This window comes from Martes martes, assembly GCF_963455335.1.
Source record: "Martes martes genome assembly, chromosome: 12".
Lineage (NCBI taxonomy): Eukaryota > Metazoa > Chordata > Mammalia > Carnivora > Mustelidae > Martes > Martes martes.
This window is the reverse complement of record NC_137900.1, coordinates 92548651-92567020: the sequence shown is the minus strand read 5'-3', so window position 1 is coordinate 92567020 and position 18370 is coordinate 92548651. Positions and strand designations below refer to the sequence as shown.

The following is an 18370-nucleotide window of genomic DNA, read 5'->3' as shown; positions in this document are numbered from 1 at the left end:
AGACTCGGACCTTTGGTTGGAGAGGTTGAGTGACCAGCTGAGGGCATCTCTGGATGCGGGGCGGGGCTGAGACCCTCGATTTGTGTGCCCCTCGAGCCTGTGTTATCTCCTGTCCGCCTCCTGGCTCTCCCGAGTCTGGGCAAGTTGCTTCTAACATGTTTGATCAGCTGCGGCGAAGCTTTCGAGAAGGGAAGGCTCCGTCTGTTGATTCTGCAGCTGCTCCGTGCTTAATTGTGGGGAAAGGAAGTGACGAGTGATGCTGGGGGCTGGTCTCTTTCCTCATGGAACCCACTGTCTTTGGGAGAGGCAGACATCCCACAAGACTTAGCCAGCCACGAGGGTGGTAAGCGAAGCGGAGGTCTAGGTGCTAAGCCAGGCTGGGTGCAGTCCTCAGGAGCACATTGCACTGGGCCCCCGAAGGCTGAGTCCAAACGCTTACCCCAGGCCAGGCATAGGGGAGGGGTGTCCTGGTGGGAGGGACTGGGGAGAAGCTGGGGGAGAGTCACCTGGGGGGGAGGCTGGAGTCAGAGACTGCAGGGACTGCTGGCCGTGGGAAGGGTGACCACTCTCATTCTCCCAGCACTGGGGAGCCACAGCAGGTGCACGCAGGGGAAGAGACAGGATCAGCTGTATCGACTTCCCGCTCGTGTTAGGTAGCCTGATGTTCTCATTAGAGTGAAAGCCCTTTTCTGCTCGTTCCTGGAGGCTGGGGAAGAGGGCTGAAAGAAGGGAGAAGGAACAGATTCAGGGAAATGCCGATTGCTCGGAATACGGTTCAGCGTCCTTCGTTGACGAGGGAGTGACGCGTGCATCAGGGCCATGGAGGAAAGCAGCTGTTTCTGCAGCTCTCACCCCTGTGTTCACGTGGCTGTGGGCCTGGGGGCCTTTCGGAAGGTTTCGGCCATGTGTGCCAGGGCCACTTGCCCAAGCCATGGGTGGCTGGTAGGAGGGGGACCGGGGTTCTCTGGAGAAGCCGCCAAACACCCTCACGGCAACTCTGGGAAACCAGCTTGTCGGGACCACATCCACAGCAAACACTGGTAATATTTACCAAGTATTTCTTGAAAAATGAGTGCAAAGTGCAGGAGATGCAGTGCAAATTGCTAAAACGCAGTACATCAGCAACACAGGACATTTAATGAGTCTGAAAGAGAGGTATAAATTTCAGAAAAATGTCAGTTGCGGTAATGTAAACAAGACGCGTCCCAGTACCTCATCCTCCGCGAGCCCGTGCTGCGGCTTCTGGTTATAACCAGAGCGGGAACTCTTGAGACTGGATTCTAGACACCGAGGAGGGGAGAAATGGAGGAAGGAGGGAAGCAAGGGTTGCTTGTTTGTTGCAAATGAGCGGAGAGCACCCGGGGTGCCGACACGGTCCCATTCAAGGGAAGCTAAACCTTCTCCCAGGGGCCTGGTGTGCTGCAAAAGCTGGATCCTGGGGGGACGGGGACTGTCCCCATGTTGCTGCAGGCCTGGGAACCACCCTGGCTGCTGATGAGCGTGGTGTCTTGTCAAGGTCGGGGAGGGGTCAAGGTCACACCAATGCTTTTCCCGTCTCAGCCACATTCCTTCAATTGCTGGGGCCTAGGAGGGACCTGTGCACCCACAGCCTCGTCTGTCTAAACCCTAACCTTCACCTTTTCAATCCAGAGTCAAGGGCGTTAGGGAACCCAGGAGCCACAGGTTGCCACTGCTCCCTCGGACTCCTGTGGGGTCAGGAGCGGTGCCCGGGATGACAGAGTGACCGCTTGCCCTCCTGTCTCTGCAGTCCCTGACAGCATCATCATGAAGGTGCTGAGCCAGCGCCTGAGCCAGCAGGACAGCGTTCAGAAGGGCTGGGTGCTGCACGGCTTCCCGAAAGACCTGGACCAGGCGCACATGCTGAACAGCCTGGGCTTCCAGCCCAACAGGTAAGCTGTCCCCCTCCAGGGGGGCCGCAGCCCCGCCCACACCGCCTCCTGGAAGGTCCCTGCGCTGGGCACCCTCTCCGCAGGGGCTCGGCTGACAAGGCCCATCCGACAGCTTGCGGCTTACCAGAAGCCCACACGCTCCACAAGCGGAAGGTCTCTTAGGTGCCCCCACCTCCCCCCACCCACCGCATTTGCCCCGTGAACCAGGAGTGGAGCTTCGGTTCGGATCCCAGCTCTCACCTGGCTGGCTGTGAGCTCCCTCGCCCGTGAGCGGCAGTCCGGCCAGTCTTGCCTTCCTCGGGATGGTGGCGCCAAGCAATCCACGGGCGTTCCTTCTATTACGTCCACACTTTCCTTTTGTACATGGAAACCTTTGGCGCGTCCGATAGTCATTTTCATGGGGGTCTGCAGTATGAGCTGGACACTTTCCAAATGGCCGGCCATTTGCTCCAAACCTGGTGTCCAAGGCTGTTGGATGTTCTGCTCTTCTTCCGCTAACTTGAACTCGAGAGGACACCATCCTTGTGTATGTTGTGGAGGTAGAGGAAGGGGATCCAGAGGAAGGCAAGCAAGAACTATCTAGCCAGGCTCACTCTGGGAAGGGAATCGCCGATCGCTTGGGTTTGGCAGAGCTTGAGGGGGTGGCTGGGGGCGTGCCCTGCTGGGGCTGCAGCCTGGGGGAGCAGAGCTAGAATTGGGGTGCCCTGTGCGCTCGGCCCGGGGAGCATATTTGACTTTTCTCCGGTTGGTCCTAATCTGATGTTGCTGGTTATTGGGCGGCTCCTGGCTATTTGGGGTCGATTGTTGCAGAAACTGTGATTTGGTTTAGGAGAGTTTGAAGTTTCCAGGGAGTTGGGATTTCCTTATTTAGCTCAACTCTCATTATTAGTTTTTTATTTTAGTGCGGAGTATGAAGAACTTGTTGACGTCCAACCTCTAATTAAAAAAAAAAATATCGAACTTTATTCTGTGGATGATTTTTCAATAGGTATTCATAAATATGTATATATATATTTTTTGCTTTTTAATTTTTTTATTTTAATAAACATATAATGTATTTTTATCCCCAGGGGCACAGGTCTGTGAATCGTCAGGTTTACACGTTACACAGCACTCATCATAGCCCATACCCTCCCCAATGTCCATTTCCCCACCACCCTCTCCCGTCCCCCCTCCCCCCCGCAACCCTCAGTCTGTTTCTTGAGATTGAATCTTTTATGGTTTGTTGTATATTTTATTTTATTTTAATTTTTGGAGAGCGAGAGCACATGCGCAGGTGGGAGGGAGAGGGAGAGAATCTGGAGCAGACTCCGCACTGAGCGGGGAGCCCGACGCAGAGCTTGATCTCACAACCCTGAGATCGTGACCTGAGTGGAACTCAAGAGTCCGTCACTTAACCGACTGCGCCACCCAGGCGCCCCTATGCTGTGTTTTTATTCTTGTTCTCTTACTTTCTGCAGTTTTTGCTTTATATGTTTTGGTCTGGATTATGCAGTTCCTATGTGTTCATTGTGAAAAGCCGTCTTGATGGGAGTGACTGTGACAGACGGTTACTCACCCCCATTCGCCTCCCCTCCCCTCCTCAGTAACAACACTTCACGCTGGTGCCCACGAGGTGGGTTCTCTGTTCCGGGCTGTCAAAGCCATACGGGATTGCGGGGGTCCTGGACATGGACGTGCAAGCACACAGCTGTGTGGTTCTTCCAGAAGACCTCCCCTCAGTGGGCCAGCTGTGCTGGAAGGAGCTCCTCCTGGTTTCTTTTGCCTTTTTTCCTTATTGTCTTTCCTGAAGTCAATAATCCCTGAAGATGCCCTTCACCTCTCTCCCACGGAGGGAGATTGTTCCCACATCCCCCAATTTTCTTTATCTGGGTTTACAACCTCGTTTTTGTCAAGCTTATCCATCAGTAGCTTCCTGAGAAAGGTTGCTGGGAGGTAAATTTTCTGAGACTGGGCACGTCTGAACGTACTATCTTTATACTTGCTAGGTAGTTTGGTTGGTGAGGAATTAAATTTTTTTAAAAAAAGATTATTTATTTGAGAGAGAGAAAGAGTGAGCGAGCACAACAGGGTGGGGGGCAGAGCGAGAAGCCCATTGGCAGGGAGCCCATCGTGAGGCTCGATCCCAGGACTCCGAGAACATGACCCGACTGGAAGGCAGACACTTAACCAACGGAGCCAGCCAGGCGCCCCTGTCGAGGAATTAACCAAAATCACTCTCCCTCCACAATTTTGAATTGCCGTGAAGAAGCCCGATGCCAATTTGGTTCCCGATCCTTCGTCCGTGACCTTTTTCCCTCTCTCTGGAAGTTGGTAGGATCTTCCTTTGTTCACAGAGTTCTAAAATTTCACTATAAAATTTCACTCGTTTCTTTGGTTTGGGTCCAATTTACCCTGTTGTACCTGAGGTTAATCTGGGAACCTGCATCCTTCCATCCGGGGACATTCTCTCCAATCATTTTGTTGATGGATTTCTTTCTGGTTTTTTCTTGTATTCTTCTCCCCTCCCCTGTCCTCTGGAACCTGTTGTTTGGGTATTAGCTCTCCTGCACTGGCCCTCTACGATTTTAAAAAAAATCTTTCCTCTCTTTTAGTCTCTGTCTTTGGCTTTTCTGGTCTGCTCCCGTGCGTGGTGGGTTGATTTTGTCTTGCTCTACTTCCTCTGGTTCCTCAACCTTCTCTTCTGGCTCTTCTGTCGCATCTCTAATTGCAGCGATGGTGTTTATTTTTGTAATATTCAGGAGCTCTTTTTCTGTTCTGTAAATGTTCCTTTTAAAGGTTCTCCATCTTGGGCGCCTAGATGGCTCAGTTGTTTAAGCAACTGCCCTTGGCTCGGGTCGTAATCCTGGAGTCCCAGGATCGAGTCCCGCGTCGGGCTCCCAGCTCAGTGGGGAGTCAGCTTCTCCCTCTGACCTTCTCCCCTCTCTCTCTCTCTCAAATAAATAAAATAAAATAAATATTTTTTTAAAATAAAGGTTTAAAAGAAATTTCTTGATCTTGTCTCATGAATTATTCTAGCTCTTGAGAACATCTGTGACAGGCTTGGTACATGGTCTCCTGCACGGTCTACTCCTGTTGAGATTCTGTGTGTCTTGGTCTCATTCTTTCTCCGTAGATTCTTTTGTTTGTGGGATTGTTTTTCGAGCATTGGGTTACCCTTGGTGGTTTGCTGGGGGACTAAGACGCTAATGGACGGGCGCATGGGTGTCCACAGGCTTCACCTTCATGGAAAAGTGATCTCTTGGGGCTGTCTGTGCAGAGCCCCCCATCAGATTCCTGAGCCTCCTGCCGGAGGGTGGAGAGACCTCTTCCCCCCACCCCAGGAAGCTGACAGTTATTTTTATTTAGATTGTAAAAATTAAAAACACTGTGTCAAAATCTAACAAAAACAATTGGTAATAGAAGCAAAAAAATTTCAGACTCAGAAGTCCTGTGAAGTCATCTCTATACCTCTTGCCAGCCTAGGGTCCTGGCCATCCTCGTATCAGCTGCCCCAAAGGTGGGAAGAGGTGTCGCATGCACAGTGCCATCTGCATATTTTTTACCTGTTTCCCCTAATTTTGGTACAGATGCAGACTCTCAGCTATGCTTGGCACTCCAGCCCAAACAGCCTGATTATACCGCCTCTAGAGATAAACCTTCCATTTCTACCCAAGTGGAGAAGAGGCATTGGCTCAGCTGGGTGGAGTGAGGAGGGGATCTGGGTCTTAATGCCTTCCGAGATGAGTTTCATCCAGTTGGCCTTATCTTAGCCACCAGCGCCAGAGTGGTACGGGCGCCTGAACCTTTTGAGGGTTTCCTGGTGACCTTTGGGTTTGTTCTCAGCGTTTCCTGCTGCCAACTTGGGCTTTGGCCTTTGTGGGGCGGAGCCTCTGGAGCTGGTTGTCATGGATCACCTGCTTCCTGCCCCAGCTGCTCCGTGGTTGTGTCCCCTTCCTCCGTTCTCTCTGTCCCATCAGGTAGGCTTCCCCGCCTGTCATTTTTGGGTGGGGCTTTGGCAGGAACCAGGTGGCGATGTTTCCATCTGTCTTTTGGACCTGGAACTCAGCCCACGGTCGCACTCATTTGGCTCACTTTTACTTCCAACTACGTTGCTTCCCTTAATTTTTGTCATCACGCGAACAGAATGATGATTAATTTTTTTTTATCCAACCTGCTGTTTTATTCCTTGAAGAGTTGAAATTATCCCACTCGTTTTCACCTCCATCACTTTATGTTATACTTTGATATGGTTTCCTTTGTTTCCCATCTTTTTTTTTTTTTTTAATTTTATTTATTTATTTTTTTAGTAATCTCTATGCCGGACCTGGGGCTCAAACTCGCGACCCTGGGATCAAGCGTCGCGCGCGCCTTGGACTGAGCCGGCCAGGCGCCCCGTCTTTTCTTTCTGGTTCGGGTTTCCTTCGACTTCTGTTACTGCGATTGCTCCCCTCTCCCCTTCCCAGCCACCCGGGCGGGAGGCGCTCTGGTTCTGGTCCTGCTGGTCTCCAGCACGGTTTGCTTGTTTCACATCCAAGGTTGGGCTGTATTTCTCAGTTTGTCCATTTTCAAATGAAACAGAGTTCTCTTGACTGTCTCCCGGAAGAGGAAAGGGAAGGTGCTCCCCTGTGTGCTCCCTCCTCGCCCCCTGCCGGTCCTCTCTCTGCTGCAGGACGGGCACATTCTCCGGGTGTTGAATCACAGCCTATTTGACGCCATTCTTATTTTTAAGATGATTAAGTGTTTCTTTCTAGAAATATAACAATTATGTTGTTTTTAGCAATAATTACTACACTTGTGAGGTTTTAATTCTCTCTCTTCAACCGGATTCAGATTTCAACACCAGCTGTTTATAGAATTCAACCTCGCCCTTTACCAATTCTGATTCATCTTTCCTTTTTTTTTAAAGAGTGGGGGGAGGGGCAGGGGGAGAGGGAGAATCTTAAGCAGACTCCCTGCCGAGTGCAGAGCCCGATGCGGGGCTTGATCTCACGTCCCTGAATTCACCATGCAGCAGAAATCCAGAGTCGGACACTTAGCCAACTGAGCCACCCAGGCGCCCCGCCTCTTTGCTTTGAAAGGACTGTCTTCGATTCATTTCGACCAGGGCACACACATGCTAGACTTCCTAACTCCTTGCCTATTTGAGAGTACTTTTCTGTTACCTTTATTTGTGAACAACGTCCTGCGAAGTAAAGCACCCTTTGATCACATTTCTTGCCATCAGCATCCCGTATCGTTTCCACACCATCCTCTGATGTCTCTGAGGCCATAGCAATGCCCGGGGGCGGGAGATGCCTTCTGTCACGGGGCGTGTGCTGCTTCCGTCTAGGTGCCCGTGAGGGCTCTCTCTCCCCTGAAGTTCATTTACGCTCGGCAGGCCCTAATCTTGCCTGTTTTGATGACTTTTCTCTGGAATGTTCCTGCAGGATGATAGTATTCTAGTACACATCTTACTATTTTCCTGGTTCACTTGCTTGGTTTTCTTCTCCAGGAAACCCATTTTGTGTATGTTGGATAGTTACCCTCTGTTTTCCATAATTGGGACTTTTTTTCTTTTTTACTTTTTTAAAAGATTTTATTCATTGGGTTGCCTGGGTGGTTCTGTAGATTAAGCATCTGCCTTTAGCTCAGATCATGATCCCGGAGTCCCAGGATCGAGTCCCATGTCGGGCTCCCTGCTCAGCGGGAGGCCTGCTTCTCCCTCTGCCTGCTGCTCCCCCTGCTTGTGTGCTCCCTCTCTCTCCCTCTCTCTCTGACAAATAAATAAACAAAAGCTTTTTTATTAAGATTTTGTTTATTTATTGGAGAGCGTGAGAGAGCGTTGGTGCATAAGTGCGCAAGCAGGGGGAGGGGGAGAGGGAAAGAGAAAATCTCAAGCAGATTCTATGTCCGATGCAGACCCAGACTCAGGACTTGACCCCACAATCCTGAGATCATGACCCGAACCAAAACCAAGAGGCAGACACTCAACCGACGGAGCCCCCCAAGTGCCCCTCAGATTTTTTTCTAATAGCTTCCACCTCTTGCTCTCTTCCCGTCCGTCCTTCAGCATAACTTCTGCTGGTTTCGATGGCACTACTTTCCCCTTGCCCCGAGCTTTTTATTTCTGTAATGTTTTTGTGTTTCCCTTTATTTTACCCCTTAATCCCGTTAGCTCTCATTCATTTTCCCTTTAATTTCTTCCATCATTGAGCCCGTTCTCCCTCAATGATGCTGAGTGTATTGATAAGTTTTTATTGAGAACGTGCCAATGTTTCCTGGAGTAATTTTTCTTCCAAAGGGTATTCATTGCCTTTTTTCTTTCTATTCCCCCCCTTTTTTTCACTTCTATGACCCTTTTTCGGCAACATCTATCTGTGGGTCCCAAGATGGTTGTATTTTGCAAACCATTTGTCTGTGAATAATAGGCGTGTCTTTTGCCTAAGAATAGCATGAGTTGGTGTGTTGGTTTTGTTTCTATAGCCGCTATAATAAATCCCTACAAACCTGGTGGCTTCAACAACACAGATTTATCGTCAACCAGTGCTGTAGGACGAAAATCAATAGTCTGCCGGGCTGTATTCCTTCCGGAGGCTCTGGGGAGAAGCCGTTTCCTCGCCCTCTTCAGCTTCTGAGGCTGCCCACCGCCCTTGGGCCGTGGATCCCTTTATCTCCAAAGCCAGCGCTCTGCCGCAGGCCGACCCCTTTCTGTAGTCACGTCTCCCTCTGGCCAGAGCTGGGGACACTTCTCGGGTTTTAAGAACCAATGTGATTTCAATTGGGCCCACCCCCAGGATCTGGGGTAATCTAACCATATCGGGGTCTTTACCTGAATCTCATCTTCAGGGTCCCTTTTGCCAGGTGAAGTGACATAGTCCCAGATTCGGGGCTGGCCGTCTGGGTGGGGCCTTCCTCTGCCTTCCACGGCTGCATTCTCTTCCACTCTCTTTCTACCCCGAGAGCCTGGAGAGCTTCCTGCTGGCACCCTGAGGTGTCTGCCTAGTTGTGGGGCACACGGCCCGAGCTTCCTGTCTTACTGCCTGTGTTGCCAGCAAATTTCCAGGGACTGCAGGGCCGGACGGCTGTTTCCAGCCTCCATTTTCTGGCACCTGGCAGCGGGCTAGCTTCCGTGTAAGCCCATCATCTACCTGAAGACGAAAGGCTCTGGGAAAATGCGGGACAGTCACTGAAAGGAAACCTGGGGCGGGTCACTGACTCTTGGAGGAGAGAATCCAGGACTCGATTTCTTTGAGCCCCGAGGGAGAAAACGACAGTTATTTACTGACCCTCCGCACGGTACCAGGACTGCAACAGGCAGGGGAGGGCGCGGTGTGAGCGCCCGGGGAAGAATATTCAAGAACCTCTTTGATTTAGGGCCGGCTTGCGAGTCAATATTTCTCCACTCACCATGGAATAAAATCAGTTTCTAAAGACTTAGTAAACAATGCCAGTTTAATTTATTTGACCCCAGGGCAGGGGACAGCAGGGAAAATAAGATGTTTACAACATCGAGTTAATCTTGCGCACGGTTTTCATCACCTTTCCGCATTTCCCTCCCATCCGGAGGGCGTGTTCTCTCCTCCTCAATTCCGACTATCCCGTTCCCCCAACCTTAGCTTTCAACTAACATTTTTTATGATTAATTCAGAAGGTAATTTTAGCCATAAACCTTCAAGTCCAGATACAGGCTAAGAAAGCAAGAAATATTCTAAAATGAGCCCACCTGGCACCGGGATGACTATCGGGGCTGTAATTCTGGTTCAGCTGTAATGCCAATTATAAAGCACTCTAGCTGTGGCGTTGCTGTTTTTGACACCGGGAGGAAATCTTGACAGAATTATAGCCTAGAAATCAATCTGGGAATACGATACAGAAATCTATAATTCAGATTTGAAAACAATCTACAAAGGCTCTTTTTTTTTTTAGGAGGGTTCGATGAAATTAGATTAAAATAAATTTACATATATATCAATTTTATTATTAAAATATATTCATGCTAGTAAATAGAATTATTGGAGAAGGAGAAGCTGCTCTGGGTTGGACACAGAAATAGACCTCGCTGGCTTATCAGAAAACAAAGTTATTGTCTCCTTGTCAAATATAAATCTCTTCTCAGAGCTAATAAATAGATAGTGTTCAGATGCAATGTTTTGTTTGACTCCTACCTCATAAACCCGCGGCACATAATACTAAATTCTATCCCGCCGAGCGGTATCAATCTCTGCATTCCAACCTCACAGCGTGAGGGGAGCCGACCAAGTAATTGATGTGTTGCAAAGAAGGAGAAAAAGTTATTTGAGAACAAATAAAACGGGCTATAAAGTTTGTTAAAACGTAATAATAGTAAAAAAAAAAAAAAGGGGGGGGGTGCCAGAGAAGAAGAAGAAGAAGAAGAAACAAAGAAAGAACTACTCCCGGCTGCAGCCAGAAACCTGCCCTCTGCCTAGTTGTAAAATAATTCATTTCACGCTGCAAGTTTGGAGCATGGCTGTTCCCTTTAAAATTAATGTTTACTATAGAGAGGGACTATAGGATTCTGATTGATGTCGGGAAGTTTGCAGTGTATCAGACAGGCTGGGGGTGGTTTGTACCCTCCTTCCCCTCAGTGCCGCAGGGAGGGGCGGGGCAAGCTGTGGCCTTGACCCCCTCCACCCCCTGCACGGTGGCTGGGAGGCCAAGGTCCCCATCCTGTCGGTTCTGTCCGAGGGCACCACCTGCCAGAGGTCAGAGCTGCCGTCACACGTCTGGCAAATCCTTGGGGAAGAGGGCGGGGCGGGGGGGGGGGCACTGTGGCTCAGCCTGTCTCTTTCTCTATCTCAGGGGACTAACTTTGGGGACGAGAAAGAGATGACCCCAGGGCCAGATTTCAGATTATCTCCTTTGTGTCCCAGCTCGTTTGTGCAAATTGGAAACTGCTCCGTGGGTTCCTTTGAGAGTGTGTTTTGGTGCTTTGGGATTTTTAGTCACTATTACATTTTAAACTAGATGGTTATAGTGTCCCATGTCCCGAGGCGCACAGAGGAGGCTTGGTTGTCCCCGGGAAGGCAGTGGCTCGGCTCCCCAACTTGCCTTTGACTCCCGGTTGGTGCTGGCTGTGTTGTTGGCTTTTGCTAACCACACAGCCCTTTCCTCCGGGGAGCAGGCTGGCAAACACCAGCGCTGTGCCAGTAGGAACTGGAGATCCCACACCCAAGTGTAGCTTCTGGAAGCTTGTCAGATTTCTGGGGGCCAGGCGCTCGAAGCCAGTGCTGGTGGCTCCGGTCAGGACAGCTCTGCTCGGTGGTCAGGCCGGCCCCAGGCTGCTGCTGGTGCTGCCAGGAATCCCCTTCTTTCCTCCTCTCTTGGTTCCCCTGCCCCCTGGTCTTGAATTGTCATCCTGATCTTGACAAGAATGACGATGCTCTCTGCCAATTACCTGCCTTCTTTACATCTCACTTAATCCGTTCAATGGCCCCACAAAGGCTTGGTCAGTAAAAGGCACTTGGCTTGGAGAAGCGTGGGACCACATAGAAGAGAACAGGCTTGAACCAGCTCTTTGCTCTGAGCTGTTACTTTGTATCTTTTCTGCAAGGCGGCTGGTATTTATCCCAGCTGCCTAGCTTGAGAACGCTACTTTTAATCTCAGTTTTCCTACCTGTCAAATGGGGGCAATAAACTCTATTCTTTCAGCCTTCCAGCAGTGTGGTCCTAGAGAGTAAATGGAATGTGTCTGTGTGATTTGTAACTGCAAAGTGCTGTTTGGATACCGGAAGCCAGTGTGAGTTGGCTTGGTCTATGGTCCCCAGCAGTTTCGCTGGGCTTGGAGGGGGGCGGCAAACTCTCATTCAAAATGTAGGACCTATTTCCCCTTCCATCCTCACATACCCATACACGCCCCGAATGGGTATGCTGTAGATTCGTCTACACGGTCAGAGGCGTGAAAACACGTACGGTAGACACTCTTGTGATTTTGAATTCCTGCTCGATAAGAAGAAGCCAAAATGGCAAATAGACTCAGAAGGGATGACCTTCTGGGAGTAGTTGCTGTATCCACTCATTCTGGGTCGGTACGTATCACTTACCGATACCTACAAATGTTTTTCCTCCAATAACAATCCGTTTGCTTTTCTTCCCCACGGAAGACCTTTTAAAGACTCAGGGTGGGCTGAAGGTGGAAGGTGAGTCCTCAGTCAGCCGGTGGCACATGGGATAGGAGAACAACCCAGAAACAGACTCAGACACAGTCTCCCTTTTGTTCAGAAGACCCTGGTGGGCCAGGCAAGGTGGAAAATCACAGCCGGGGCCTTTAATGGTGTTGATACACTGTTCCGCCGAATGCTGGTTTGCTTTCTCGGTTTTGATGACGTTAAATTTTAGAGAATGAAATAAGATGGAATCAGATGGCACCAGAAGGTAAAACCTGAACGGGCGTGTTGTTTCTCGGCCAGAGCTCTCTAATTTGATTTCAAAGCTTGTTCTTTTGAGTTCCGTGTGACACTCTGTGCTCGGGGACAGCACGAGGAAACCCTCGGATAATGACTTCGCCTTTCCTAGTGTGTTCCGAAGTGAGTAGGGTGCTACGATCTCTTGGGGGGACAGCAGTAGGACCCGAAAACAATTAAAATGCGAGATAGAGGGGATTTCTTGCCTTCCTCCGCGCTCTCTCTCTTTTATTATCACTCGGTCCTCGCAGGAAGCTCTCATATCCGTGCAGCTGATCCTTACGCGGATTAGGGATAATAAACAGCCCATTAATGGAGGCCTGAACCAGGAAATGGAGTTGGAATCAGCAGCACCATTCAGCGGCTGACTGAGGTTAATAACTCCATTACTCCAGCTCCGTGCCGAGCCGCCCGACGAGCCGCATGTTAGCCTTATCTTACTCCTCATTAATTGAGCTAATAGAACCTGAGTGACCCTGCCTCGCTGCCGCAGCCGGAGAGTTTACCAGACATGGGCTGGAATACATATCATTCCCCGGGTGCTCTGCGGGCACCTTTGTTTTTGGAAGAGAGAGCTCTGGCTAGCCACCGGACCTGTCCTAGCGGCAGAGGTGCCGCGCGGCTGTCCGCACCGGGGTCCCCGGTCCCGCTGACTTCGTTCCATGGGGGGGGGGGCAGCGTGGCGAGGACCCGCCCCTCAGGCAGAGGCTGCTTGACTTTAGGGCTTTGGAGGAAGTGGTGACGGCCTCAGCAAGGCGTCTGGGGTCAAGGGCAAAAAAGGAAGTATGGCACGTGTGGGTGGGAGTGGGGGTGGGCCCCAGCCTTCCCTCTCTGGCTGTCCTCTGTCCTGCAGCACTGGGCAGCTGCCTCCTCTGTGCCTGTCCTGCCTGGCCCCGAAGGTGCATCGTTCCGACCACCCCGCTCTGCGGCTCGTGGGCCAGTGGTCAAGGGCACTGCTTGAACTTTCTGTGCCTCAGTGTCCTTCACAGCCAAATGGTGTACAAAGCCCCTGCTCTGACCTCACCCTCTGCTGGCCGCGCGTAGGTATTTGGTGGGAAAATGCAGATGGAAGGGGTCTGTGAGTCGGAAAATGCTCTGCACAACCAAGAGGACATTGCCGGTGGCCTCACATTCGAACCCTGACTTCCCCACGGCAGCCTGTCTGGGCCTGAGCTCCCTCAGCCGACAACAGGGGCCATGGCCTGTAGGACATCGGGTGGAAACATTGGATGAGATGGTGATGGAAAGCACTTTGCGCAGAGCCTGGTGTGACCGGGGCTCCGTGCGTGTGAACCGTGCTGATTCCGAATGTACGGGGGACCCGGAGCCTGTCCGTGGACATCAGAGCTTCTGAAGGGAGATCGGAGCTCACCAAAACAGCAGGGGCCACGTTCCGTGGCCCCGGCGGGTGCCCCGGCTGCGCTGCGGGAACTGTGTCCCTCTGGTGGGGGGATGGTAGTTCCTCATTCCTCCAGCGCTACAGTGCGCCACAGGTGGGGGGGGGGCAGGAAAAAGATCCAGCAAACAGACAAATCACGCTCTCGTTGGAGATGCCCTGGAGCCCGCAAGGAGGAAGCCTTTCAGGCTGGAGTAGCCTGGTGGGTTGTGTGGGAACTGAGAAACCAACCCGGAAAAAATGGGGCTCTTCATCACCTGTCCCCTGTCGGGCTTTACAATTTAAAGATTCTTCGGACGGCTGGACACGACATAGTGACACTCCGATGCAAGGCAGAAGGTTTTGTGACTTCGGAGGAGCGGCTGCCACATGGAGTCACGCTGGGGGTTGCACCCTGGGGACGGCCAAGAGCTGCTGTACCAGCTTCTGGTACAGCGAGGGGGCGGGGTAGCAGGATGGGCTAATTGCAATAATTCGGGGGGCTGACCCCAGCTGGAGTGTGGGAGCCCCGTAAAGGAAATGGGGGCTCAGCTAGCTGTGTTGGGGGGAATTGAGAATGCCCAGCCAAGACTCCAAAACTGGGTCGAGACAGCGCTTGCGAGACGTGTGTCACACCTGTCCCTGCGTGGGGCGGATTGACTAAGCCAGCCGGGCTGAATTCCACCTCCTCCACTTCTCCACCTTCCACGGACGAGGCGCATTTGCAGACAAACTTGGAGAGGTTGAAGCCCAGCCCAAAGGCCAGCCACTGCTGTGTGCCGACCAGCCCGCGTCTCTGACTGCACCGCCAGAGTGCGTCCCCGTGTCCTGGGGCTGTTGCACTGAACCCCCTCGTCCACTCTGTCTTACCCACTGGCCCCCAGGTGGCTCGGCGCCCCCCACCCCCGTTCTTCTCAATGACATGGGGGCCCAGGATGACGGCGCTCTGCCCTGGCTCTGAGAGCAGGGTTGTGCTTCCTTGTAGTGAATTTGAATCACAGCTGGTGCTGGGAATTCGGTGGCCGCGCTGGGGGTCGGAGGTAAGTTCGGGCAGTGATCTCCAGAGGTGGCAGCTGGGTTCACCGGGCCAGGAGCGAGGAAGGAGGTGCATCCCTGGGCCTAGAGCCCCGGGTTGTGGCCAGTAATGGTGGTGACAGGGCCACAGCCCACAGTCCCTGCGGCCGCAGATTTTAATCTTCCAGTAAATCAGAACTGAAGTGGAAAAAGGAAGGTTCTCCCGTTATTTTCCTGCCTGGGGACTGTTGACATTTTACCACTTATTTCCAGTGTTTGTGTAAGAAAGTCTGGTGAGGAGGATTCTGAGCAAATGTGGAAGGTTGGCACTGCTTTTTTCCTGGGTTAAAACTTAGTTTATGACAGTCTGTTACTAGGTTTGTCGTCTGTCTCTGAGAGCAGAAGAGCAATTACTTTTGAAGCAACGACATCAAAAATGTACATTACCTTTGAACCCTTTGCCGGCAGCCTCTGGGGTCTTTCGGGGGATAAAAATACGGTGATTCCCAGGGAGAGCGTGAGCCCAGGCGACCACAGGCGACCACGGGCCACCACAGCGGGGGCTCTGCTGTCCCAGACGGCAGCGGGGGATCCAGAAGGCGCACGGCCTGTGCGGGCAGCCGGGAGCCAGGGAGCCTTGAGCTGGGAGCCGTCGAGAGCTGGCCCGCGCTAGGTGTTTGAGGATCTTTAGGAAGACGCAGGACAGACGTATAACAAGGGTTCTCATGGCATTTTCTTGGTGGGTAATTTAGTTAGTTAAAGATGGACACTAACAGTCTTACTGGAGTATATTAAAACTCCATTTACATATTAAGCAGGTAAAAATTTTTTCCCAAGAATTTTCTGAGAGCACTCAGTCATGGCCACAGCGTCGGGTAGGCTCCTTGCTGTCCCTAAGAGGTCTAGGAAAGATTTCCACACCGTTCCGGGTAAATGTGTCACTGTGGGAGAAAGCGACAACTGTCCATTTCCGACTTCAGTGCCTCATTATCTTCACGGCCAGAAAATGCCCCCCCACATCCACCTCCCCTCTCCGCCTCCGTCAAGGCTTCCTGTCCACAGGCAGAACACATCTCTATCTCTTCCTCACCTGCGGGTACTAAGCTGTTATTAGGGGTCCAGTGGGTTTTACCCAACCAGGAATAGTAGGGCCTACGCCGGTGGTGAGTAAGACGTCAGGGCAGACAAACATGCCTTCCCCGCCACGGTGATCGGAGACCCGGTACAATCTCCATGCCTGGGTGGAGAATGACAGGTGACCTTTAACAGAGCAGAGCCCGGGGTAGTTGGCATTTGAGTCTGGTTCTGATGGAGATGCCCCCATTTTTGGCAGGTGGGATGCTCGACCGTTAGCTTAAAGTCATTTCCCGAGAAAGGCAAGAGGCCGAGATGCCGGGATGACTTGCAGAAATCATGTTTGTTTTTCTTTACCCAAAGGAGACTTTGGGAGACATCAGAGCGCACTTCAATTTCCCATCTTCCTTAGAGGCGTAAATAAAATGCTGACCCGGTGAACCCAGCCTTGTGCTGTCAAAGTCTGGGCCTCTGCCAGAATCAGGTGGCAGATGTCTAAAAGCCTGAAGCTCTCCTTCCTAAATATCACGGACATTATTTAATAAAAGGAAAACTTTTAAAGAAAGTCTTCCACAAATAGAAGTGCAGCTCTACTTTTTCCGAGATTGTGGAACTCTGGGTATCCCTGCTTTGTTGGCTTTGAGATTTCCGCAGGTTTCCCCCTGCACCCCTGGGGGCAGATGCACTTGGATTCCCCTCCCTCCCCTCCCCCTGACACCCTGTTGCAGCTGCTGGACATAGCCTCCGTCCTGGGGCCCCAACATTGCCCTGCCTTTCTCTCTTGGGCCTCTGTCTCGTGAAGCATGGGTTCTAGACCCCAGGAGAGGGCTGTGTGCCTCGAGAAAAGACCTCCCAGCGCCGGACCTCCCACTCACAGAGCAGCGGCAGGGTGGGGAGCAGGAGAGGGAGCCGTCTCTCTCTCCCACCCACCCCTCTTGCTCATGCTCCGTACGCCCTGAGTGTATCTGTCTCCTTCCTGCTTCCTAAACACTCAGTGTTTGCTCATGATGTGGCTGCTTTCAGAGCACCGTGGATTTTGTGTCCAAATCTTATCTTTCCTATCAGGCTTAGCTCGAAGTCCACAACCTCCAGGAAGCCTTCCCTGATGCTTTTCCTTGCTCTGCACCTTCTCGGGAATTTGTACATTGTTCTCGCGATAGGAAGCAGCTTAACAGGATCCCGCTTAAGCAAGAGGCTCAAGAAGCCTGGCTTTGCCCCTTTCAGGCTGTGTGAGGCTGCGCAGGCCTTTATTGTCTGTGAACGTCATTTTTTTTTTTTCCTGTGCAAGATGGGGATGACTTCGTTCAGATACACACCACGTGGTCACAGAATATCCATTACGTGCAGGTATGGCTGAAATTCTAGGAACACAGAAGGAAATGAGAGCTTAACACTTGCCATCACACAGCTTACATTCTAGTTGGGGTGAAAAAAGCTGTGTTCGGCCAACAGATCCATAATAGGTTGCGCTCCAGGGAGAACAGTAAAGCAGGGTAAAGGGGAGGAGGGAAGATCGGCGGCGGGAAGGCAGAGGAAGAGATGGTGTGTTGTGTAGAAGGTGGTCAGGGCTGGCCTTTCTGATAAGACTACACTTTAACAGAGGCTTGAAGAAATCATGCGAAGACCGAGAGAAGAGCAGCGAGAGCCTGAGAACAGCAAGTGCAAAGGCCCTGAGGTGGGAATGTCCTCGGCGTGCTTTCGAGGCGTCATGGCGGTTGCTGCCTAAGGAGTGGGGAGAGAGTGGGAAGTGAGTAGTCAAAGGTGGACAGGGCTTCTGAGTCGGGCGGGAGCACTGGGGGAGCTGAGCAGACCATCTGTGGGAGGACAAGGCCAGATGAAGGGATGGCAGATGGGAGACCCTTGGCTAGAACCAGCTGAGAGAATCTGGTGCTGTGGCCCAGGGTAGTAGCTGTGCAGGCGGGAGAGAAGTAGTCAGGCTCTGACTGTATCTTGAAGGTAGAACAGATGCAGATCGGATTGGATGCGGGGCGTGGGGGAAACCAGAGACATCAGGAAGGACTCCACCATTTTTGCTGGAGCGTCTGGGAAGAACGGGCTGGCCATCCCTCTGCTGATCAGGGATGTGGGAGTAGCGGGCTTGGGGAGGAGCCACTGACTGGGTTTTGGACACGGGAAGATGGAGGTGCCTGTCAGGAGCCCGCGGAAGTGTCCCAGAGCCGCAGTAATGAGGCCCCACAGAGAGAGGGGCTTCCGTGACAGAAACGAATTTTCTCTACGTTCTGGAGCCTGGAAGTCCAAAATCAAGGTGTTGGTCTCTTCTGAGGCCTCTCCCCTCGACCTGCTGCCTCTTCACGCTGTGTCTTCTCTGTGCTCATGTGTCCCCAGGGTCTCTGGGTGTGTCCACATTTCCTCCTGATGTAAGACACCAGATTGGGTTAGAGCCTGCGGTGACCTGGGGTGCCAGGGTGGCTCAGTCAGTTGGGTGTCTGACTCGTGAGCTCAGCACGGGCCATGGTCTCAGGGTTGTGGGATCGAGCCCCGTGTCAGTCTCCACACTCAGTGTGGGGTCTGCTTGTCCCTCTCCCTCTCCTCCTCCTCAAATTAAGTAAGTAAGATCTTTAAAAAATAATAGATAAAGACCCCGTCTCCACATA

General features: G+C 51.8%; 1 protein-coding gene across 1 annotated transcript in view; it reads left to right on the top strand.

Annotated features, from left to right (window-relative positions):
• The window catches only part of AK8 (adenylate kinase 8), a gene marked incomplete at both ends in the record, with an annotated part of 115214 nt that overhangs the window by 64904 nt on the left and 31940 nt on the right, over positions 1-18370 (top strand). The window contains one exon of the mRNA XM_080820250.1: positions 1769-1910. Coding sequence (XP_080676376.1) covers positions 1769-1910 — 142 coding nt within the window. The remainder of the gene's footprint in view (positions 1-1768; positions 1911-18370) is intronic.